Here is a 24,935-nt window from a genome sequence, read left to right on the forward strand (position 1 = left end):
GGGATGGAGGGAGACAGAGAGACAGCGTGCGTGTTGCTGTCTCAAGCGCCCCTCGTCCAGTTTTCTACATGACCTAGGCTAGGTCTACAGTAGCCTATGTTGTGCCGCACAAAATGTATCTATGTTGTACATTGCACAAAATGTATAACCCCCGAAATAAACACATACATAAATAAACACATTTTTCCCGTCACTTTGGCTTCCTTGAACATTTTCCCTACGTTTCGCCACTGCTTTGCAACAGATAGATTCCAGTGTCCATGCTCCGGCAGCGCCCACACAGTCATTTTCACCCAAATGATCCTACTGAAGGTTGAGCTGGAGCCTGAAACCCATCTAGTGGTAGTCAAGACACTACAGGCCTGTCCCTCACAGGCTCAAATTTGTAACCCATGCCATTAAAATTACAAATTTTCGTGTATACATAATATGCTGCAGCTGTTGCCTATAGAACTTCTCAGGTCCTACCATGCCAGTGACGTCATTGAACCTGGCAGCGTTCTTATACTAACAAACGCAATTTTGGTGTTGCTTAAAAAAGGCTACGTATTGATTTTTTTAAATTATTTTTTTAGTGTCATTTATTTTTAATTGTCATAATCAACACATTATCAATGTTGATTCTTTCAGTTCAGTTCATCTTTAATGTCAAACTGACCTTTATGGTGAAGCTAAATGTGTGCTACACATTGTTTGCGAAGGTAGCTAGTAGCTATACTCTTTCGTAGAATTCAGCGCATTCGAATTCACTTAGTAGCTAGCTGCTATTCTGCCTGCTGTGCTAGTTGGCAAAAAAAATTGATCGAGTCCTCTGCCTGGTTTTCCAAATTCATTTACCCTAAGGTAAACTAGGTTTTGGGTGCAAACTGTAAAGTATAAATAGTTAGCCTAACTTAAGTTGTCGGAAAAGGCCTTGTAAAGTTATCTAGCTAACTGAAATGGAATCGAAAAGGCCGTATCTGGTGGAGGATTTGAGCTGCCCAGTGTGTCAAGACATCTTTAAGAGTCCTGTGATGTTGACATGCTCACACAGTGTATGTAAAGAGTGCCTAACTCAATTCTGGGAATCGAAGGGGGTTAGAGAATGTCCACTATGCAGGAAAAGATCGTCCAACGACCCACCTCTTCTCAACCTTATTCTGAAAAACGTGTGCGAAGCCTTCCTTCATGAGAGAAGTAGTGAGACGTTACTCTGCAGTCGACATAATCGAAAACTTGAACTCTACTGTCTTGAGGACAACGAACCTGTGTGTTTGGTGTGTCGAGACTCGGAAAAACACCAGCAGCACAACTTCAGTCCAATCAGTGAAATAGCTGCTGGCTTAAGGGTGAGTTGGTTTCAACATTAACATGTCATCATTATGCTATTTCTAAGCATAACCAAATGAAACCATGTTGAGTATAACGTTTGATTAAATTACATTGTTTAGGCTAATCTGTGGCAATAATCAACTGACTGCCCTCACATAAACACAACCTGTTGTATACACTACCAGTCAAAAGTTTGGAGCAACTTAGAAATTTCCATTCCACTCCATTAGACAGAATACCAAATGAGATCTTTTGCATTGTTTTTTAATCAGGGCAGCTGCTTTTAGATTACATTAAGTGCTTACATAATTGCAAAAGGGTTCTCGACTTATAGAAAGAAATGGCTGATCTTTAATGCAGTATCTACATTGCCCATTATCAGCAACCATTCATCCATTGTGGCAAAGGCACACTCTGTTTACTAATCTGATATAATTTTAAAAGGCTAACTGAGAAAACATTAGAGAGCCCTTTAGCAATTATGTAAGCACATGTAATCTGAAAGCTGCTGCCCTGAGTAAAAAAAAACCAATGCAAATTATCTCATCTGGTATTCTGTCTATAATGGAGTGGAATGGAAATTTCTAAGTGTCTCCAAACATTTGACTGGTAGTGTATATCACCGATTTATTCTATTTTCAGGAGAAAGTCATGGCAAAGCTACAGGCTCAAAAGAATAATATGAAGGACATTCAAGACTTCAAGCTTGCTTGTAATAAAATGGCAGAACACATAACAGTGAGTTATGATCGTTCAGATCAGCGTGATGATTTAGCATCAACTAGAGATGCACCTGTGCCTTCAGGGAGCAAATGCAATTAAAAATGTGTGTGTTTGTGTACGCACACGTGTTTGGTTGTGTGTGTGTGTGCGTGTGTCCAGAGGCAAGTGCTGCTTGCAGAACAGAACATGAAGGAGGAGTTTGAGAAGCTCCACCAGTTCCTGCGGGAGGAGCAGGCGGCCCGGATTGCGGCGCTGAGGCAGGAGGAGGAGATGCAGGCCCGCATGATGAACCTGAAGATTGAGGACGCCATTACAGACATACTAGAGTTTACAGAGAGGATCCGAGACACTGAGCAGGACTTAGCCTCTGATGACGCTTTTGTGGTGTTGGTGAGGAATGTTTATTTCTTTTTTTTATTGCGATGTTTATGTCCAATGGATAGCCCATGTGGATAATATTTGTGTCTATGTACAGTACACAGCAACCGGAAAGTATTCAGACCCTTTCAAGTTTTCCACATTGTGTTATATTTCAGACTCATCTTGAAATGTATTCAATTCAGGTTTTTTTCTCATCAATCTACACATAATATTCCAACACTCCACAAAAAATCAGGTGTTTGGAGTGTTTTGTAAATTTATAAAAAAAAAATTATTTACATAAGTATTCAGACCCTTTGTTATGACACTTGCAATTGAGCTCTGGTGCATCCTACTTCTATCAATGGTCAATTTCTTTACTCTTCTCTCATCCTCTCAAAAGAACTCTGGATCTCATTCATAGTGACCATTGGGTCCTTGGTTACCTGTCTGATCAAGGCCCTTCATTCCGGATTAATCAGTTTGGCTGAGCGGCCAGATCTAGGAAGACTGTTAGTTGTTCCAAACTTTGCCAGTTGAGAATAATTAAGGCTACCGTGCTCTTGGGCACTTTCAATGCTGCAGAAATGTTCTTGTATCCTTCCCCAGATCTGTGTCTTCACACAACCCTGTCTCACAGATCTACGGAGAATTCTCTTGACCTTGTGGCTTGGTTTTCACTCTGACATACACCATCAACTGTGAGACTGTATATAAAGAGATGTCTACCTCCTAATAATGGCCAATGAATTAATTTAGGCACAGGTGGACTCCAATCAAGTTGTAGAAGCATCTCAAAGAAAGTGTTGAGTAAGATGAGCCTGAAACATAACAAAATGTGGAAAACTTGAAAGGGTCTGAATACTTTCCGGTTGCACTGAATATGTATACATTTATTTGTTTGTTGTTTTGTTTGTGCTTTTATAGAACTACAAGATAACTTTGAAAAGGTGAGTGATCTGCCTCCTGTCTCTCTTTTTTGGTTCTGAACCCAAATCCTCTGCAGCACTGACTCCTGAATGTTATTCTAGAACCCAAATCCTCTGCAGCACTGACTGCTGACTCCTGAATGTTATTCCAGAACTCAAACCTTCTGCAGCACTGACTCCTGAATGTTGTTCCAGAACCCAAATCCTCTGCAGCACTGACTGCTGAATGTTGTTCCAGAACCAAAACCCTCTGCATAGGGGTGTCACGATTCTCCAAATCTTCTTTGGTTTAATATTTGATTTTAAAGTCACGATTCGATTACATTTTACTTTTGAAACATTTTTTTTTTATTTTGAAACTGTTCCTGCCGCGAGCTACATGTATTAAACAGAACAGATATACAGTAAAATTACGGTGAAATTAAATAACACAGAATGATAATTCCATCGTCATAGCACACTCCGAAGAGGCACAAGGTTAGTGTTTACGGAATATTACACTGTTAATGTGTGTTTTATGCCTTAAAGTAATTTTGGACTCTATCAAGAGCTTCATTGCAATGTTGCGTAGCCTAAGTTAGTGTTACCTGATGTGAATGATTGAACCTCAAAATATTTCCACACCTGTGATTTCATAGAAACAGGTGGAGGTTTGAGTTTGGTTTGTTTGTGTTTTTTTAAGTGGCTGTAGCTTAAAGGTGCTCTAAGCAATCTTACGCGGTTTCTAAGCTACAACATTTTTATCACCTACATCAAACATTACCTCAACATCCATTAGCTGCCTGTGCCTTGAATACACTGTAAAAAAAATGCAGTCTCTGTAGACAGCCCAGGCTCCGAAAACGGCAACAAAAACAACTTGGTCCAACTTGGACCATAAAAACATAAACTGTCCCAGCCTATCACCGACGAGATGCCCATTTAGGAGAGTTTCAATTGCACGAGAGGGAGTGGAAGGGAGTAGCAAACTAACTCTCTGTTTTGGTTGAACGCTAGCCTGGCCTTGCCTTCCTACGTACTTCCGCTCGATTTTCATCTCCCTCCACGACTCCGTCTGGGATTCCGGCCATTGGCCTCGCTCGCAACGAACAATTCGACCCCGAGCCAATCAGCGAGCAGGAGGCGGGAGTTGTGAGAGATGACGTTGAGATTCTGCACTGTGTTTGAATTGTAGTCCTCGAGGAGTTGGCAATGGCGGAAGTTAATGAAGCAATTCAGTCTGTGCTGGCTACGCTTCCAAATATTCAGGAATTGAAGTCCGAACAAAAGGAGTGTTTAACTCATTTTATTTTCGGGCAAATATGTTGTGGCCCTACTCCCTACGGGATTAGAGAAAAGTTTGATTTGTATCTCGCAGTAGCCTTAATATTAAATTACAGCATGTGCGGCAGACCCTGTATGAACGAAGCGGCGTGTTTTCAATGATCACATCTAGCTCTGACAATTGTGATGATATTGTAGCGCCGAGGCTATTTGCCCCCGTGTTGGGCTTTCCCCTGTGTTCCCCTGTGTCTTCTGTTTTCCCGGCGTGTGCACGAGAGTGTTTGTGTCCGGGAGGGAATATTTAGGGGTTCAGATAGGTTAGCGATTGATAAGGGGAGGGAATAGAATAGGGGGTTCTAAGACGTCTAGTAAGTTTAGTCAGAGTAGAAGTGGATTACGTGCGAGTGGGTTGTGTTGCGTTGTGTTGTTGGCCGATGAGTGTGAATGACGAGTGATTGAGACCGTGATTGATCAGTTTGTTGTTTTGTAGTGGACACCTCCTGTTGCCCGTGCACTAGCCTGTACATCTATAGGAAATAAATTACCGGAGTTTTGGAACGATATATCAGCCTCCCCCTCTCCTAACTTCTAATCGGCGTTACAATGTGTTATCTTCAACCTTACTGTCGAATAGTAATCTGCTATTTGCTATTCTTCCACTAACTCTTAAATTTGTATCGCAAAGCCGGCAACGGTCATTTACATCCATCTTGTTCGCTCTGGTGGGGAATGGTTGTTGTATACAGTGCACGCAATTTTCGGTGAGCATTGTAGTGTAGCTTACTTTACGATCGAGCTGGCGCATAACATACGTCACGGCCAAACGTTAGCGATTGGGTGAAATCAGATCCAATCGTTTAAAACTTCTACAGAGTCCACGCATCCAGCTTGCAAACATTCGTCAGTAGCCAAGATCCCAGACCCTTGTAGAAGCGAAGCGTACCAAGGGGATGGCCAATGGCCAGGCTAGTTGAACGCCAACAGAAGTGACATTATCAAACATCGCTTAGAGCGCCTTTAAAGTTTGTGGAGATCATGTTGACGAGCCACACTTCAACACACGTGTGTGTTTTTTTCACCCTCTTAGCATGCATGCTGAACGTGACATTGGGGGTGTGACTGCATCTGATTTCAAAGTTTGAGATTGTGATTTCATTTTGATTGATTTTTGATCCTGACACCCCTACTCCTGAATGTTGTTCCAGAACTGACTACATACTGGCGGTGCTACGGCTTCACTGGGGAGATCTGGTTGATGTGGCAAAACACCTGGGCAACCTGAAGTTCCGTGTGTGGGAGAAGATGCAGGAGGTTATTGCTTACAGTGAGTATAAACACACACACTTCCACAAAACACACACACATTTTTTTTTTGCATAATGACCAGCACATCCACAGAGGCGTCTTAGGGCGTTTTCAGACCTATAGTTCGGTTATTTGGTCCGCAGCAGGCAATAAATTGTTACAATGTTGCAAACAAACTTTGGTCCAATTCAGTTTCACCAAAATGCGTGGGAATTGAGAAGACAGCTCCTTAGATGTTTCGACCTATTTCGTTGTACACACTGGAGTGACAGTTTCGCAGAGCAATCTTGGCTCATTGTTTGCATTTGTGACTTTTGGCAAATTTTAGAGTTTGGAAACGAGTCATGACTGCAGCTAGAAAATAATCTGATTTGCCATGTAGGCTACTCAGCCGACCATACACGTATGAAACATTGTTTGTATCCACATTTGTCCATGCTTCATGTTATTAGGACCAATCGCGCATTCCATTTATTCCATTCATCCTTCTTTCTCTCTTTCTCTCTTTCTCTCTTTCTCTCACTCACACGCTCATCCCTCTTTCTCTCACTCTTTATCTGTCCATCTCTTTCCCTCGCTCTCACTGTCACACACTTTCCTCTCTCTCTCTCTCTCTCTCTCTCTCTCTGCAGCTCCTGTGGTTCTGGACCCAAACAGTGCCCATGCAAAGCTGAGTGTGTCTGGGGACCTGACCAGTGTGGTGGGCGTGCAGGACCCGCAGCTCGTGCCCTGTAACCCTGACCGCTTCCTGCACATGGTGGGCGTGCTGGGCTCCGAGGGCTTCAGTGAAGGGACGCACTACTGGGACGTGTCCGTGCGGGATGCCCAGCGTTGGTGCCTGGGCGTCGTCCAAGAGTCCCACCTTGGCTTCGCCTGTCCAAACTTCGCCCACGGCGGGCTGTGGTACATCAGGGAAGATGATGAGGGTTTCTACCCGTCCTGCGCCACTCCGGGGCAAGAGGTGGTTCGCCGGGTCAACGAGAAGCTCAACTGTATCCGTGTTCTGCTGGACCAGGACCGGGGCAGGCTGACGTTCTCGGACCCCGAGCGGAAGATTCACCTGCGCACCTTCAAGCACCGGTTCAGTGGCGTCATGTTCCCCTTCTTCTCTGGGCTCTCGGAGCTCTCTCGTCTGCAGGTATTACCTGTCGGCACCACGGTCGCGGTCGCGGTGCAGACACAGAAGAGGAGCAGTGGCAAGGCAGAAGACACTGATTCAGCTGCAGAAATGAGTTTGGGGCTCCTTCATACATAGATTGTATTTAGATCCCCCACATAATACTGTGAAGCCATACAAAAATAATGACTATTTTTAGTTTTAGTAGTTTTTTTTTGTGATGGAAAAATAACATCTTTAACAAAATAACATTTTTGTTTTTCTAAATGTTCCGTTCTATGACAGTTCTACTGTAATTTTCAGACATGGTTATCAGATGACCTTAGTAGTTGTTTATAATAATAATACAATAACTGCCCCTGTGATCTGGGTGTGTTCCTCTATAAGTTGCAGCGCGTGTTTAGTTCAAGCAGTTGAAGTGTATGGATGAATCTCCTGTGTGTTTGTGTTATTAAGGTGTTGTTTTCAATTTTGGCAGTCTGTCATCATCTCTGTTGTATGAGGAAAAAAATTATAATGTGAAGTGTGCAGCAGACTGCTTCTTCTTTGGCCTGTGTTGGGATTTGCAGGTCTCCGTTATAAGTGTTCCTGTTCCAAAGCTGTTGTTTGGAAGCCCATCCCTGTCCCAGTTGAATTTGTAGATGCTTTATCAGCATGTTTATTTGGATGCAGTTTAGACAAACGTATTGTTAAGATCTTCAGAGTGATCTAGTGAATGAACTTACACAGCAGTGTGAGTGCAATAAATGACTTGAGATGGCAACAGTTTCAGTCTTGGCTGTTTGATGATTGTTTGTTTAGTTTGTTCATTCTGTCGGATAGTTGGACATATTCTAGATATCCTTTTAATTTTAGCCAATTGTGTAATTTCCCATTATAGTGTAATCTAATATAATCTAATCTAATCTCTTCTAGTATATTGACCACAATGCAAACTGCCCTTTAAACCTCTCCAAGCATGCCAGACATAGCATTTGAGTCTGTTTCATAGAGTTGCGGCTTTTGGTCATGAACATTTTTGAAGAAGAAACAACCCTGTTATGAGGGAGGCACCATTTTGAAGAAGAAACAAACCTATTTTAAGGGATGCACCATTGTATTTTCAGCGTCCTGGAGTGATGCCCAAACATGGTGCTCAACGCGGGCAGGGTCATTCTCCAGGAGAGGGATGACACAGATGCCTCAGGAGCCGACGGCTGCAGTAGCGCATGGCAGCCAGTAGGGGTGCTGCAGTGCACCTGCTTGAGCTGAATAACTTGTAGATGCAGTCAGCATTGCTCCCAGTACTCAGGTTGTGACTGTGTGGAGACAGACAGGCAGCTATGGTTATTTACACCTCCTTTCTTGAGTCTGAAGTTGAGGAGCCACAGTAGCCAGAAGTAACAAGAGAAGAGGTGTCATGTGTCAAGGCTGCATGGGGCTGGCCAATCAGATTTCTCTCGAGCTAGAGTCTCACCCACTGACTGCTTCCTAAAAATAAGGTCGTAAACTGATAGGCCGTGAGTGTCTGCTGACCACAACTGATTTAAAGCACAGGTCATTCATTTGAAGCCCAAGTCTCAGACAGACGTGGACAATCTGCTGAGAGAAAACATCATTATTAGCCTAATTTAGGTGAAAGTAAAAACTGTCCACCAAGAGAGAGAGAGAGAGACGAGATTTTCACCAGACACAATGGGTACAAAATACGAAAAGGATTTCTGCTGCATCATGTGCAATGACATCTTTAAGGACCCCGTGCTCCTGACATGCACCCACGCTGTGTGTGAACCCTGCCTAAAGCACTTCTGGGTGGACAACGGGGCCCACGAGTGTCCAGTCTGCAGGAGGAGGTCATCGAAGGGTCAGCTGCTGCCAAACCTGGTCATGAAGTACCTGTGTGAGACGTTCTGGCAGGAGAGAAGTCAGAAACCTCGAGCAGGGTGTGAGGAGCTCTGTAAAGAGCACAGCGAGCAGCTCAACTTCTACTGTATGGAGCATGACTTCCCCGTGTGTCTCGTGTGCCGCTTCGCCAGAAAACACACGTGCCACACCATCAAACCACGAAACGAAGAGGAATTTGAACCGTTTGACCTTAAGGTGAGCAATATTCATACTCTTGACATTCTGCTAGCGTCATTTCCTCTTGACAGAGAGTGCAGTCTATGCGCTGCACTCTGAAAACAAAACCACATGGTTCTATTTGTTAATTGAAAATGTCATAGAACTATTTTGATGAGCTAGATCAAATGGTTGAAGTGTTACAGTTTGAAGTTGACGACAGCTCCACTGAGTGAAAGACCCCCTACAAACTACCAGCTGTCTTAGAAAAATTACCCCCTTGAATGGCGGAATATTCAGGGTCATTTAGGGTTGGGAACCAAAATGTTAGAATAAAGTAGAATCGATAAGAAAGAACTGGAGCTAGAACCAAAAACCAGAATTGAAAAGAATCTTTTAAACAATAGAAAAAAATCATAATTCATCTGCCTATTTACAGAGGTGGGACCAAGTCACTGTTTGGCAAGTCACAAGTAAGTCCCAAGTCTTAGCAGTCAAGTCCAAGTCAAGTCCTAAGTAAAGACAGAGAAGGGCAAGTCGAGTCCAAGTCCAAGTCCAAGTCCCAATCTTTTTCAAGTCCTGAACAAGTCATCAGGTACTCTTCACTTAATAATGGCGTTATTAGACTATCAAACATAATTTTAACACATCAATCTAATCTACAGTATTTTTTTTATAAATACAGATTAAATAAAATATGTTCAATGTTTCTGTCTTGAAATCTTTTACGATATATGCATCCGCATACCTGTGAAATATATGCATGAACATACCTGAGTAATCTGTACGAAACGGATAGCTACATGGCACTCAGCAGAGCAGCAAATATATATTGTTTTTCCAAATTGCGGCGTCCACTGTAAGGATGAGTAATAATTTGACTGATGGCATTTCACTGCGCTAGGCCACAGATTTGCCTGCACAATTTATTAGGTTGTCTGCCAGTGGCAACTCATAAAGCCAAGGTAATGGTTAATGATTACAATAAATGGTGACGAGAAGAATCGTCACATAGGCTACATTAGTAAATTGTTGCGGTTAATTACGATTTTATTAGGGCTGTCAAACGAATAAAAAAATAACGAATTAATCTCATATTTTAAAATGAATTCATCTAGAATCTAGATTAATTGCGATTAAAAAGTAAATGTTCTCCCTAAAGACTAAAGCTTCTTATATGGCATATTAACAGCATAAATCACAAAATTACTGAGTAACCACAAAGGTAAAAGTAAAACACTTCTATGTTATGTAATGACACAGTAATTTTGTTTTAAAGTATTCATTTCTTAAATAGGCTACTATGTGATGCTGTTTAACTCATTTGTAAATGGTGCACTGTCACTTTAAGCCCATTGTGTGCCACTGTCCTCACGTTCTCCTAATGATCTTTTTTTTCGCTCCATTAGCTATGGCTAGTCCACAAACTCTAACATTGTTTGTGCCACGTGTATTATATAGCACAATATTAACAATGATAAGCATGATTTTAAGTTGGCACAAACAGCTTTCATTCCTTTGGGAAAAAAAGCATGTAATGACATGATGCTTGCTAGACATTTTCTGTTTGCAAATGAATTATGAGCCTGGTAGCCAGTAGCCACCTAGTTAAGTGGAATGTGTATCAATAGGCATAGGCCTAATATCATGTGCTTCATGTTAAACGAATTATTGAAGACTTCCAAACTCTCCAGACTCAATAGTTCTATTACACAAAGGCAAAGACAACTCTTTATTCTTGTCCATTTTCCAAATCACAGTGTGTGCAGCCCTGACTCTCAAGGTTTACAACAGTAGTGAGAACCGGATAAATCCACAATTTCCCCTAAGCTCTTCATGATTTCCTTTTATACCTTTCTTATATAAGGACGGAGATATCAATCATCATCAACAATGACAGGCCAGCTGGAACCTGCCACTCGTTTTCTATTCCCTTTAGTGCGCGCTGAGACGCGTTCTCAATTAAATGGAGTAGGCTAGCATACTTTCAAGTTGGATCTTAATGGAGAGGACCCGAAAAGTATCATCTTTATGTAACATGCTGTTGGTGCATTTTGACATTGTAAACGTTCTCTAACAAGAGTGCAAATCAGTTTGCAGTAAAGCCACTATTTATTTAATGTTGGTCCTTCCTCTGTCTCTTGGTGCCCTACACACAGTGCGTGTGGTGGTAGCAGCAGCACTGATCACTGTGCACTGCCTGCTTTTTACTCGCGAAAGTGAAAGCATCTTTGGGATGACTGGTCCAGGATCAGGAAATTTATTTTTTGACTCGAGACATGTCAAGTCATTACAAGTCAAAGAGGCAAAGTCCGAGTCAAGTCTCGAGTGAATAGTATTCAAGTCCAAGTCGAGTCGCAAGTCATGCCGATTTTGATCAAGTCGAGTCTGAAGTCATTAAAAGTCTGACTCGAGTCCAAGTCATGTGACTCGAGTCCACATGTCTGCCTATTAATTCATGAACAATAGATAAAGACATTTATTGTGAACAAGGGCAAGTAAAGATGCACAAGTATGTTGCCATTTTTGAGACTGAAACATCATCCCTAGATTGATTGATCTGCTCTAGATTGAGGATTAATTAGCCATAGATTGATTGCTCTAGATTGAGTATTAATTAGCCCTTAATTGATTGATCTGCTCAAGATTGAGGATTAATTAGCCCTAGATTGATTGATCCAATCTAGATTGAGGATTAATTAGCCCTAGATTGATTGATCCGCTCTAGATTGAGGATTAATTAGCAGCTCTAGATTGAATGGTCAGTTATGGTTTACGGCATAGACTACTCCTGGAATAAAGAAAAAATATATATTTTATCCACTGAATATATATTTTATATATATATATTAGGGCTGTCAAATTAACTGATTAATTTCGATTAATTAATTTGAGAAAAAATAACTGATTAAAAAAAATAACGCAGATTAATCGATTCCGTATGACTTTTGACCCCTGAGCCGTTGTAGTCAGTAACCATTAGACTGTAAAATGAAGGAGAGAGAAGAAAATGTGCTGCCTAGATCATTGATTGGAACATTTACTTTTAAAAAATGGCCTGATGTGTTGATAAAAATGAAGTGTTGATAAAAATAAAGTCCTCTGCAATGTCTGCAGCAAGGAATTTGCATATCACCGGAGTTCATCAACCCTTAAAGTCGCACATCAATTCAAAGAAATAGTGTTGACATTGAGGGGAGTGTTAATTTATTTTCATTGTGTCCCTTAGGTTATATCTGTGACCTGAAATACCTTGTATGTGAAAAACAACTTCCTCCTGAAGCACTTTTGAATTTATTTCCTTAGCATATTAGGTCATATCATAGATTATTATGACCATTATTAAAATAATAATAAAATAGTTTTTGAACTTTGATGTCACTAATGCTGATTATTCAATGATTTATTAGAATTTTACGGAGCCCCCCTGGGGACAGGGTGGGCAATATTTTTAGACCGCACTTTTGCGTTCCCACGCAATACTTTTTGCGTTCCCTCGCAATACTTTTGCGTTCCCTCACAATAGTTTTTGCATTCCCTCGCAATACTTTTGCGTTCCCTCGCAACAACTTTTGCGTTCCCTCGCAATACCTTTTTGAGTTCCTCAGGATCATTTTTGTTCTGTTGCTTTGCAGTTTCAACTTGGGCTCCATACATTTCAGTCCCCATTCACGCAGCGCTGTCAGCACGTTAGTTCATGGTCAGTGTCATATCAGAGCGCACAGTGAGTGAGTGGGATCTAGTGGGGGGAGAGGTGGGGAGAGGGTAGGGTAACTCAATGCACACACACACACACACAGCAGACGGCAACATGGATTCACGAGAGAACGGGATCCGTGAGAGGAGAAATAGTTGCTGCAACTTGCACAGCTGTGAGGCTCCTTATGAACTGGCATAACTATAGTTGCCAGCCTCACACAGTAACATTAAAGTGAGGATTTTAAAGTATCGTTTGTCCAATTCGACATGGGATGTGGCACGGCTCACTGAGGAAGCAGCAGCATAGAGTTATTGTGAGGGAACACAAATTATTGCGAGGGAACTCAAAAGTTATTGCGAGGGAATGCAAAAAGTATTGCGAGGGAACGCAAAAGTTATTGCGAGGGAACGCAAAAGTATTGCGAGGGAACGCAAAAGTATTGCGAGGGAACGCAAAAGTATTTCGTGGGAACGCAAAACTATTGCGAAGGAACGCAATAGTGCGGTCTAAAAATATTTACCAACGTGACCTAAAAATATTTACCAATGTGACCCTTCCCGGGCTCCGTAGAATTTAAATATTTAAAATACTTTCACAGCAAAAAATATATATGCGATTAATTTAGATTAATTAATCACAGAGTATGTAATTAATTAGATTTTTTTTTTTCATCGATTGACAGCCCTAATATATATATATATATAAAATATATTAAATATATATTTTTCATTTTGGAAATCAAATGTGGAATAGATAGGAATTGTAATCAACAAGCAGAACTGCAATCTTTCGTCACATATTAATTTCACGTTCACAGATTTGTTTGGTCAAAAGCTGCTCTATGACTGATATGGTCTATGTGTGGTTGTGTGCTATTGCTATTGGTCAGCATTAACAAAAATCTTTTATTAATTAACTTCAGCCTCGCTCTGCCCACTTCATGCATCTGACCGGCTGGCCACAGTGCCCATGCTCTCCTGTTAGCTGGGAGATTCTGTTCTTAAACTTGGGCCCTAAAGGTTTTAGTGGTCACTGTGCACGCGAGGTGTAACATCACTGCATTGAGGATTATCTTCAAGATTTGTTTTACTTCCAGGAGGAACTGAAGTTGAGTCTAGGGCGACTAAAGACCAGACTGGAAGACCTTGAAGAAGCACAACTCGCTGGAGACGAAACCACACATTGCATTACGGTGAGATTGACATTCACACAAAATATTACTGAAACCTCCATTTAAATTTCACACAAAATAAGAAGCATTAGTCTTATGAATAGAGATTCTTTCTAAGCCCAACACAGAAAAGTAGGCTCGGGCCATACAGTACACATCGAGCAGCTGATCAGCAGTAATAGGCCTGTTTGCTGTTGCAGGCTCGGTCCATACAGATTGAGCAGCTGATCACAGAGGAGTTTGAGCAGTTCCACCGGTTCCTGCGGGACGAGGAGAAGGTCCGGCTGGCCATCGTGAGGCAGGAGAAGGAGGAGAAGCTGCAGATGCTGCGGGACATGAGCGGCCGCATAAGAAGGAAGATGACCTATCTGAAAGACGCCATCAAAGCCATACAAAGGAAATTGGAAGCTGATGGGGTCACAAACCTGACGGTAAACCATTTTTGCCTTTCATATATATATACTGTATATACACTGCTCACTAAAAAATTATGGACATCTGGCTTTAGGGTGAAATTTAATGTTTCAGTACAGACAGTACAGAAAGAGAGTGAACAGTAAAACAAGAGAAAGAGAGGGAACAGAAAAACAAGAGAAAGAGAGAGTGAACAGTAAAACAAGAGAAAGAGAGTGAACAGTAAAACAAGAGAAAAAGAGAGTGAACAGTAAAACAAGAGAAAGAGAGGGAACAGAAAAACAAGAGAAAGAGAGGGAACAGAAAAACAAGAGAAAGAGAGTGAACAGTAAAACAAGAGAAATAGAGTGAACAGTAACACAAGAGAAAGCGAGTGAACAGTAACACAAGAGAAAAAGAGAGTAAACAGTAACACAAGAGAAAGAGAGTGAACAGTAAAACAAGAGAGAAATAGAGTGAACAGTAACACAAGAGAAAGAGAGAGTGAACAGTAAAACAAGAGAAAGAGAGTGAACAGTAAAACAAGAGAAAGAGAGTGAACAGTAAAACAAGAGAAAGAGAGAGTGAACAGTAAATGGCCATGGGTGTTGTTTTATATATGTAGGTAGATAAACTAAAATAAATGTAATACATAGGCAGACATATGCTGAGAAGCTAAAGGCAATATCTAGTTATATATCCACAGGTTTCCTACACCCCATGAGGATGAAAAAATGGGTGCCGCTTCCGCTTCACAGTATATTTATTACACAGCTCTTCAGAGTGCTGCAGAAAGTTCCATTCACATTTGTAAAGACCCATTGTGTTGAATTTCTGTTCTCGTTTTGGCAAGTAGCCATGTATTGTCCTCCGGTAATTATCAGAAATTAAGTCCCTTCAGGTCGAAGCAAAACCACTCCGCTGCACATCGGGGTTCTGTTCTCTTTGTTGGGACCTTTGTTGGGGCCTTATTACTGGTGGACAATACATTATCCCTTACATACTGCACTATATTCTGTATTCTGAGCTGGACATCAACACTGCCGCTGCCCTATAGCTCCCCCTAGTGACAGGACGTCTTAATCACTTTTTGACAGATAGAGCTGCCCAAAATATTGTTCTTGTAAACCTAAATATTCTGTGTAACCTGGAATTATAACCTTGATATAGCATTCTTCATCTACTTTTTTACAGGATTACCGGAAGACCGTTGAAATGTAAGTGATTAATCTCCTGTCTCTCTCTCTTCTCTGTGGCTCTGAACCCAAAGCCACAGCAGCACTAACTCATGAATGTCATTCCAGAACCGATTGCAAACTGCAGGAGCCAGAGAAAGTTGCAGAAGCTCTGCTCAATGAGACGAAGCACCTGGACAAACTGAAGTACCAAGTCATTAAGCAGTTGAGAGAGACTGTTGAGAAGCGTGCGTATATATGTACACACACACACACACACACACACACAAGTTAGCAACATAATTTGTTGGCTTGATCAAGCAAATTGTTGTTCTTCTTAAGTTTTCATATTATTCCTGTTAATCCAGTTTTTGTACCGACAACTGCTCCTAGAGCGTTTGAGCTATCGACACGGTTCCAGCTCTAAAAATTCAAGCCAGTAAATTTCTTCAAACAGATCTTTGTAGATCCACAGGAGACCATGTACATGACCTGTATACACATGGTTTGGCTTTAACCCTAGCAAACAGCATAGCAACCACGTTATTTAGCATATAACCACCATATGTACCCTAGCAACCATCTTAATTACCCTATCAACAACCTACCAACCACCCCTATAATGTCAACCTAGCCATGAATTGGCTGATTACCCTAGCAACCAGCATTGTCATCACGTTATTTAGCATAGCAACCACCATATGTTTACTCTAGCAACACCCTAGCAACCTTTCTAATTACCCTATGGTAAGTTATTGGAATTATTGGAATTTCTGGAATATCGTGGAATTTTATCAAATCTATTCCAGACATGGAAAGTCAGGGAATTTCATCATTTTTGGGGCAAAGTCATGGAATATCAGGGAATTGTGTTGTAGCAGTTTAACATTTACTTCCTAATGCCAAAATACATAATACAATATATTTCCACGCAGAATTGCACCCTACCAACTACCTTAATTACCCTAGCAACACCCTAGCAACCATGCTAATTAACCTAGCAACTTCCACTACAATGTGACCCTAGCAACCAGCATGATTACCCTAGCAACCAGCATAGCAACCACTTTATTAATGCGTTTTGGCTTACTGGATGTTCTAATGCAGATAACTTTTGATCTGTGTGCCCAATTTTCAAAGATGAGGTAGTGTTGCAATTCTTTTGGCGACCTGATCAAGCCCACTCTTGCAGGTCCTTGGATCATCAACATGATATGGACCTCTCTCTTTCTCCCCCTCTCTCTCTTCCCCTATCCTCTTACTCAGGATGCATCATAAAAGTCTACTGTATCTGTAACAGATGCATGTACATTTACCATTATTTTAGATTCCATGTTCATGTGTTCTTTCTCCCCACAGCTGCTTTGACTCTGGATCCCAACACTGCACACCCAGATCTGGTCCTGTCTGAGGATCTGACCACTGTGAGATTCGTTGAAAATAACCCACAGAGGTATGACTTGTACCACAGTGTGCTGGGCTCTGTGGGCTTTGACATGGGCACTCACTGCTGGGATGTGGAGGTTGGGGACTATCCACGCTGGATTCTGGGCGTGATGGCGGAGTCTGCTAAGAGGAAGGGAGACTTCACCCCCATGAGTGGACGCTGGTTTATGTGGCGTAACGATGACGAGTACGCCGCACGCGCTACACCGACCCCCTCCACTTTCCTTAAGGTGGAGCAGAAGCCGCAGAGAATCCGAGTGCAGCTGGACTGGAACGGAGGAGAGTTGTCATTCTTTGATGCGGATACTTTTGGACACATACACACTCTCAAAGACACTTTCAAGGAGAAAGTGTACCCATACTTTAACACAGTCTTTACTATGAAGGTGTTGACATCAACTTCAGAGTGGATAACACCAGAAGATGAGGGCTGGACCCCGATACCGTAATAGCCTGCCTATTAACCCAGGTTTATTCATTGGTTTTGCACAATGTCTTCAGATATGAGGTTAATACACAGGGGCAGGCTATATGTGGGAACGCATATCTTACCTTTATGATTAAATCACGATCTGATTGGGGGACTGGGTTATTGGGCACTGTGGTTAATACGTAAGGGATAATGGATGACACGGTGGTCTGTTAACAGAAATTAATGCACATTCTAAATTACGCAGGGCAATGGGAAATTCAACCAAGCAGTGGAATAAATGTGTGCAGTGAACACATGTTTTTTTTTTCTCACTGGGATCCTGTAACAGAGTAGAGGAAGACTGATGGGCCTCACACATTTAGTCAACTAGTGCTATATCAATAAAATGTTGTGACGATTATTGACCAGTAATGTGACATGGCAGGGGACAACAAGGATGTACTACTATCAGTATCAGTGTGTTGGGACTGGTCTTGCGTGTTGTAATAGACCTCTGAAAAGGAACCAAAGCTGCCATCTTTGCCCATATAAGGAGATCCAGGTGTTAATTAAAGCTAACTACCTATGGCAAGTTGCACTGCAAGTTAGCTCTGGGGTAGCAAAAATGTATCTTTGCCGTCTTAACCATAGATATATATATATATATCTACTGTATGGTCTTCACATACTGAACATCACAGAAGCCACTCGAAGGCAGAGGACATTTTACGATCATTTAAAACCCCCATGTTATTTTCCCATAGGAAAAATCGCAAGATACCGGATCTCAAAGATGGCAGCTTTTTTATAGGTGAACTTCAGAGGTCTATTGGTCAGTGTACAGCACACTCTTTGTGGACTTCCCTCTAACAATATCTCTGGAAAAAAAATAAAGAGGAGGACTTTGGTGAGGAATGTTTAGGTCTTTTTTATTGCTATGATTATGTCCAATGGATAACAAGCCCTTGTGGATAATATGTCTATGGTATGTACATTTATTTGTTTCTTATTTTGTTTGTATTTTTATAGAACTACAAGAACACTTTTGTAAGGTGAGTGATGTGGTTCATGTCTTTTTGTTCTGGCTCTGAACCCAAACCCACTGCACCCTGCAAAAAGGGATCTTACCAAGTATTATAATGTTATATTGAGATAAAACATCTAGTTAGTATTGTTGTTAGTATAAAGATACTTACTTTAAGCTGTCTTGTAAGATTGTTTGCCTTAAAATAAGCCAAAATCTTCTTAAATCAAGACACAAAACAAGTCAATTTATCTGCCAATGGATTAAGTACATTTATCTTAATTTAAGATAAAATCGTCAAATCAGCAGGCACGTTCGATCTTGCAGTGCTTCGCAGATCTGGCTTAATGTAAGTCTAAGGTGTCTGAAATGTTTCGATGTGCCATCCTGTGCCTGTGACGATGTATGATGAAAACGTAGAAAACTGTGAAAAGAATTTCCCTAAGGGGACAACAAATAAACTAACTAACTTATGTGTGTATTGAAAGATTCAGCCAGATCTGCGCAGTGCTTGTATGTAGCAGACACTTTTGTCCAAAGCGATATACAAATAACAATACAAAGTGAAATTTAACAGTAAACAATTTGAAAAGTTGGTATATTACATTAAGGAGAATAGCAATAATAAACAACAATGTCAATTCAATCAATAGCCTACTGAAAATAAATAAATACCATCATATACAAACTATGACTCATAAAAAAGGCTTAATAAACTAAGTGCATGTTGAACAGATATGCCTTTAGACCCGTCTTCAAAGACCCAAAACTATCAGAGGAACAGAGAACATTGGGCAACTCATTCCACCAACAAGGAGGAAAAAAAGTCTTGAATTTGACTCGCCAGGCATAGCATTTGGGTCTGTTTCATGGAGTTCAGGCTTTTGATCTTGATCTTTTTTGTGTCACATTTTGAAGAAATTACCTATATTGAGGGATTTGTATTTTAAATGCACTATAGTGTTTTGCCCAAAGCAAGCTGTTTTGGCTTGTCTGAGCATGGGCAGGGTCATTCTCCTTCAGAAGAGCGATGACAGATGCCTCAGGAGCAGACGACTGCAGTAGCGCATGGCAGCCAGTAGGGGTGCTGCAGTGCACCTGCTTGAGCTGAATAACTTCTAGATGCAGTCAGCATTGCTCCCAGTGCTCAGGTTGTGACTGTGTGGAGACAGACAGGCAGCTATGGTTACTTATACCTCCTTTCTTGATACAGCTCAGTCTGAAGTTGTGTCAAGGCTGCGTGGGGCTGGCCAATCAGATTCCTCCCGAGCTAGAGTCCCACCCACTCACTGCTTCCTAAAAATAAGGTCGTAAACTGATAGGCCGTGAGTGTCTGCTGACCACAACTGATTTAAAGCACAGGTCATTCACTTGAAGCCCAAGTCTCAGACAGACGTGGACAATCTGCTGAGAGAAAACATCATTATTAGCCTAATTTAGGCACGTGTTGAGTGTGAAAGGTAAAAACTGTCTACCAAGAGAGAGAGAGAGAGAGACGTAAGATATTCACCAGACAAAATGGGTACAAAATATGAAGAGGATTTTTGCTGCATCGTGTGCAATGACATCTTTAAGGACCCCGTGCTCCTGACATGTAGCCACGCTGTGTGTGAACACTGCCTAAAGGACTTCTGGGTGGACATCGGGGCGCATAAGTGTCCAGTCTGCAGGAGGAGGTCATCGAAGGATCAGCTTCTACCAAACCTGGTGTTGAAGAACCTGTGTGAGACGTTCTGGCAGGAGAGAAGTCAAAAACCTCATGCAGGGTGCTGGGCGCTCTGTAAAGAGCACAGCGAGCAGCTCAAGTTCTACTGCGTGGAGCATGACTTCCCCGTGTGTGTCGTGTGCCAGTTCGACAGTAAACACACGTGCCACACCATCAAACCACGAAACAAGTTTGAACCGTTTGACCTTAAGGTGAGCAATATTCATACTCTTGACATTCTGCTAGCGTCATTTCCTCTTGACAGAAAGTGCAGTCTATGCACAAAACCATGTGGTTGTATTTGTTAATTGAAAATGTCATAGATTTTGATGAGCTAGATCAAATGGCTGAAGTGAAGGACCCCCTACAAACTACCAGCTGTCTCATAAAAAACAAGTAGAACTGGAATCTTTCATTACATATTAATCTGACTTTCACAAGCTGATCTATGTCTTTTATGGCATCTATCTGCTTGCCTGTTCTGTCTCGAGTTCAGATTATTTGTCGCTGCTTGTCTGTTCCTTGTCTCTGCTCTGCTCTGGGATTGTGCATTGTTTATTCAGGGGGAAATTGGCTGAGCACAACACACTTTTTTACAGCAATGCCCTGACAACAACACACAGGGTATAAAAACACAAAGTTAGAAATTAAAAGACAGAAAATCATAATTATGTCAGAGGTAAAAAATACAGTAAATAACAATAAAATGATTTAGGATCAGATCAAGAGCACTGAGCCACAGCCACATCAGTAAGCTGGTTAACTAACTCAAATACGTTTAGTTTCAGAACATCTTGAATTCCATGTTTAGCTAAAAAAACGCTAAAAGACAATTTATCAAACTCTGATCTAATATGAGGGATTTCTAGAGAAATATGTTTGTGACTGGGAGTTATGACAGATAGATTTATACTTCTAGGGCTAGGAGGCCGTGCACACCACACGTTTAGCTCAACTTCTTATTGCTACATGTTCAAAACAGCAGAATAAATGCTACATATTAATATTTGTACTATTCACCCGTAGCAATATTGGGATTTAAAGTGCTACTTTAATCTGGTCTGATGCATTCCATTTAATAAAAGTATTGCTCAACACTGCTATTGGCCGGCTTTAACAAAATCTTTTTATTAATTAACTTCAGCCTCGCTCTGCCCACTTTGTGATCTAGGTCTGACCACAGTGCGCATGCGCTCCTGTAAGCTGGGAGATTCCGTTCTCAAACTTGGGCCCTAAAGGTTTTAGTGGTCACTGCGCACGCGAGGTGTGACATCACTGCATTGAGCTCCATATGATTTGTTTTACTTCAAGGAGGAACTGAAGTTGTGTCTAGGGCGACTAAAGAGCAAACTGGAAGACCTTGAAGAAGCACAACTCGCTGGAGACGAAACCACACATTGCATTACGGTGAGATTGACATCAGATTGGCATCAGTCTTATGAATAGAGATTCTTTCTAAGCCCAACACACAGAGAAGTAGGCCATGCAGGCTCTAGGCTCGGGCCATACACATCCAGCAGCTGATCAGCAGTAATAGGCCTGTTTGCTGTTGCAGGCTCGGTCCATACACATTGAGCAGCTGATCACGGAGGAGTTTGAGCAGTTCCATCAGTTCCTGCGGGACGAGGAGAAGGTGCGGCTGGCCATCGTGAGGCAGGAGAAGGAGGAGAAGCTGCAGATGTTATGGGAGATGAGCAGCCGCATAAGGAGGAAGATGACCTGTCTAAACGACACTATCAAAGCCATACAAAGGAAATTGGAAACCGATGGGGACACAAACCTGAAGGTAAACCATTTTTGCCTTTCATATCACACACACAGACAGGGAACACATTTGGCTAGGATGGCCATTTATCGGACCAGCAGTAAGGCAACCACAGACAATGATAAGGGGCAACACGAGGATAGTCTCAACAGCACATGTAACACACAACAAGGGTAGTCATATACATCAACACGGGGATAAACACATAGGTACAACCAAAGACACTAAACACGCTAACAAGTACACAACATGGTAAACGCAAATACAACTGCAATAACCAACATTTTCACATTCTATCACTCATTATACATTTATAACCACCGACGCCAATATATATATATATATATATATATATATATATATATATATATATATATATATATACATATATATATACAAACAGCACATGTTGTCCCTGATGCTCCGTAATGACATCTCTCATAAATAAATAATAATCAGAGAAATACTTGGCCTCTAACTAGCAGCACACCAAATAGCATAGCTTTACTACTTCCTCCGCCTCATCTCTTTACAGCAATACCCCGCAGAACAACTTGTGAATATACTGTGTACAGTATATATGTACATGTACAGTGCCATGTAGAAAATCATCATACCCCTTTGAAATAGTTACTTTATTTGTCATACAGCCTGAAATCAAAATCCATTTAAAAAAAAATCTTTTCCAGTTTTATTTACAAATGTAGCTGTACAACATCAAAATAATGGAAAAAAGGCAAGTTTTGTAAACCTAAATATTAAGTGTAACCTGGAATTATGACCATGATATAGTGCAATGTCTTTTTTTTTTACAGGATTACCGGAAAACCATTGAAATGTAAGTGATTAATCTCCTGTCTCTCTCTTCTCTGTGGTTCTGAATCCAAAGCCACAGCAGCACTGACTCCTGAATGTCATTCCAGAACCGATTGCAAACTGCAGGATCCAGAAAAAGTTTCAGAAATTCTGCTCAATAAGACGAAACACCTGGACAAACTGAAGTGTGAAGTCATAAAGCAGTTGAGAGAGACTGATGAGAAGCGTGCGTATATATGTACACACACACACACACACACTGCACCTTTTTGTTGCTGTCATTTTCTACAACTCTGTTTCCAAAAACGTTGGGACACTGTATAAAATGTAATTAAAACAAAGTTATTTGCCAAACTTTTCAATCAAACATGTTACTCCTGAGAGGCTGCATCTCTGTTACCAATAACCATACCATAATTAGTTATCACATGTTTCTCCCTGTGTTTTCTTTAGCATTACACAACTTTTATTAACCTATTCACATACATCAATCATCAACATGATATGGACCTCTCTCTCTCTCTCTCTCTCTTTTCCCCTTTCTTACTCAGGATGTACCCCCCCCCCTCTCTCTCTCTCTCTTTTCCCCTTTCTTACTCAGGATGTACCCCCCCCTCTCTCTCTCATTCCTCCTTTCTTACTCAGGGTGTACCCCCCCCTCTCTCTCTCTCTCTTTTCCCCTTTCCTTTTACTCTGGATGTACTGTAAAAGTCTACTGTAACTGTAACAGACACATATATATTTACCATAATTATTAGCAGATGTCTTCTATTCTAATTCTATTCTATTATTATTTTAGATCTGGTTCTAGATTCCATGTTCATGTGTTCTTTCTCCCCACAGCTGCTTTGACTCTAGACCACAACACTGCACACCCAGATCTGGTCCTGTCTGAGGATCTGACCACTGTGAGATTCGTTGAAAATAACCCACAGAGGTATGACTTGTACCACAGTGTGCTGGGCTCTGTGGGCTTTGACATGGGCACTCACTGCTGGGATGTGGAGGTTGGGGACTATCCACGCTGGATTCTGGGCGTGATGGCGGAGTCTGCTAAGAGGAAGGGAGACTTCACCCCCATGAGTGGACGCTGGTTTATGTGGCGTAACGATGACGAGTACGCCGCACGCGCTACGCCGACCCCCTCCACTTTCCTTAAGGTGGAGCAGAAGCCGCAGAGAATCCGAGTGCAGCTGGACTGGAACGGAGGAGAGTTGTCATTCTTTGATGCGGATACTTTTGGACACATACACACTCTCAAAGACACTTTCAAGGAGAAAGTGTACCCATACTTTAACACAGTATTTACTTTGAAGGTCCTGCAAGTAGATTCAGGGTGGATGACAGCAGAAGACACAGGGTGGACCCCAATACCGTAATTTCCTGCCTATAGACCGCAACAGTCCCGTCCACTGCTGATTCCGGAGTATAAGCCATCGTAACCGGCCATGGTAGACTTAAATCCAGCTATGACATGACTAAGCGATTGTAGCCTACATGCAAAATCCTAACAGGTAAAAGCAGAACCTTTGATTGGTAGAGATCGCTGTTGCCATGGAAATATTTATGCCACTGTTCCTGCGCCTGACTTCTCGCTACTCGCTGGAATTAAGATGGATACCGAGGCTGTCAGAACCGATGTGTGGCTGTCCGATAAAAACTGTTTTTTCTCATCTTGAAAGTTCAATTTACTCAATGGAAGTGGTATAGTTAGTCATCTTCTTGTGTGAGATTAAAATAGAAGCATTTAGAGTAGTTCCTTCACTCCAAAATTAAAATATGTAGGCCTACACAGTCTTGTACTTTGCCTTTTTTTGCTCAAAATGATGTTGTATGATTATGAGTCATGTCGCAGCTGGTTAGCCTAAGGCATGATCTAAAACTCTTTATATACGGATTTTCCCAGGCGTAAATTGGAGAAATTAATGGGAAACTTACTTGTGGAAACTAAGCTCTCTTGGAGGAGGGGCGGGACTGTTGCGCTCTATTAACCCAGGTTTAGTCATTGGTTTCGCACAATGTCTTCAGCTATGAGGTTAATACACAGGGGCAGGCTATATGTGGGAACGCATATATTCTCTTTATGATTAAAGCACAATCTGATTCATTGGGTTATTGGGCACCAGAGCTAGTAAGCGGAGCTAAGCGGTGCGAATATCCCGCTCCTCGCTCAGGTGGCTGTTCACTCAGCCGCTCCTCCGCTCAAATTCATGTCAGGCCACTCCGCTCAATTTCGCTTCCCGCTCCAGTGAAATCGTTCCATGCTCACTCCAATTTAAA

The 24,935-nt window shown here is 41.6% G+C and overlaps 4 protein-coding genes across 4 annotated transcripts; all 4 read left to right on the plus strand.

Annotated features, from left to right (window-relative positions):
• The first annotated feature begins 805 nt into the window (after positions 1-805).
• On the plus strand, positions 806-3,055 carry LOC143099521 (zinc-binding protein A33-like). The gene is made up of 4 exons (XM_076262483.1): positions 806-1,328; positions 1,954-2,049; positions 2,194-2,424; positions 3,035-3,055. Exons 1-4 carry the CDS (start codon positions 939-941, stop codon positions 3,053-3,055), a joined length of 738 nt encoding a protein of 245 aa, XP_076118598.1. The 5' UTR covers positions 806-938.
• Positions 3,056-5,534: 2,479 nt separating this feature from the next.
• Positions 5,535-7,771, plus strand: LOC143099588 (erythroid membrane-associated protein-like). The gene is made up of 2 exons (XM_076262514.1): positions 5,535-5,910; positions 6,524-7,771. Exons 1-2 carry the CDS (start codon positions 5,889-5,891, stop codon positions 7,144-7,146), a joined length of 645 nt encoding a protein of 214 aa, XP_076118629.1. The 5' UTR covers positions 5,535-5,888; the 3' UTR covers positions 7,147-7,771.
• A 365-nt stretch (positions 7,772-8,136) lies between these two features.
• LOC143099523 (E3 ubiquitin-protein ligase TRIM39-like) lies at positions 8,137-17,382 on the plus strand. Its single transcript, XM_076262484.1, has 6 exons — positions 8,137-8,226; positions 8,791-9,087; positions 13,845-13,940; positions 14,135-14,350; positions 15,636-15,735; positions 16,847-17,382. The coding sequence occupies exons 1-6, from the start codon at positions 8,137-8,139 to the stop codon at positions 17,380-17,382; spliced, it is 1,335 nt and encodes a 444-aa protein (XP_076118599.1).
• Positions 17,383-19,887: 2,505 nt separating this feature from the next.
• On the plus strand, positions 19,888-24,034 carry LOC143099524 (E3 ubiquitin-protein ligase TRIM39-like). The gene is made up of 4 exons (XM_076262485.1): positions 19,888-20,286; positions 21,630-21,860; positions 22,782-22,842; positions 23,499-24,034. Exons 1-4 carry the CDS (start codon positions 19,888-19,890, stop codon positions 24,032-24,034), a joined length of 1,227 nt encoding a protein of 408 aa, XP_076118600.1.
• Positions 24,035-24,935: the final 901 nt, after the last annotated feature.

The sequence above is a fragment of the Alosa pseudoharengus genome, unplaced genomic scaffold (assembly GCF_046254945.1).
Source record: "Alosa pseudoharengus isolate Yale_2024_CS ecotype anadromous, Long Island Sound unplaced genomic scaffold, YU_APseudo_1.1 YU_APseudo_1.1_scf_3, whole genome shotgun sequence".
In the NCBI taxonomy this organism is placed as follows: domain Eukaryota; kingdom Metazoa; phylum Chordata; class Actinopteri; order Clupeiformes; family Clupeidae; genus Alosa; species Alosa pseudoharengus.

What these genes read in the sequence shown, in the direction of transcription:
- LOC143099521 (XM_076262483.1), top strand. Translation starts at nt 939, where the DNA reads ATGGAATCGAAAAGGCCGTATCTGGTGGAGGATTTGAGCTGCCCAGTG. An exon ending in AAATGGCAGAACACATAACA is followed by an intron (nt 2,050 to 2,193) that starts GTGAGTTATGAT and finishes GCGTGTGTCCAG; the next exon opens with AGGCAAGTGCTGCTTGCAGA. An exon ending in ATGACGCTTTTGTGGTGTTG is followed by an intron (nt 2,425 to 3,034) that starts GTGAGGAATGTT and finishes CCTGTCTCACAG; the next exon opens with ATCTACGGAGAATTCTCTTG.
- LOC143099588 (XM_076262514.1), top strand. Translation starts at nt 5,889, where the DNA reads ATGCAGGAGGTTATTGCTTACA. An exon ending in GCAGGAGGTTATTGCTTACA is followed by an intron (nt 5,911 to 6,523) that starts GTGAGTATAAAC and finishes CTCTCTCTGCAG; the next exon opens with CTCCTGTGGTTCTGGACCCA.
- LOC143099523 (XM_076262484.1), top strand. Translation starts at nt 8,137, where the DNA reads ATGGTGCTCAACGCGGGCAGGGTCATTCTCCAGGAGAGGGATGACACA. An exon ending in TTGAACCGTTTGACCTTAAG is followed by an intron (nt 9,088 to 13,844) that starts GTGAGCAATATT and finishes TTTTACTTCCAG; the next exon opens with GAGGAACTGAAGTTGAGTCT. An exon ending in GAGAGAGACTGTTGAGAAGC is followed by an intron (nt 15,736 to 16,846) that starts GTGCGTATATAT and finishes TTCTCCCCACAG; the next exon opens with CTGCTTTGACTCTGGATCCC.
- LOC143099524 (XM_076262485.1), top strand. Translation starts at nt 19,888, where the DNA reads ATGGGTACAAAATATGAAGAGGATTTTTGCTGCATCGTGTGCAATGAC. An exon ending in TTGAACCGTTTGACCTTAAG is followed by an intron (nt 20,287 to 21,629) that starts GTGAGCAATATT and finishes TTGCTGTTGCAG; the next exon opens with GCTCGGTCCATACACATTGA. An exon ending in ACACCTGGACAAACTGAAGT is followed by an intron (nt 22,843 to 23,498) that starts GTGAAGTCATAA and finishes TTCTCCCCACAG; the next exon opens with CTGCTTTGACTCTAGACCAC.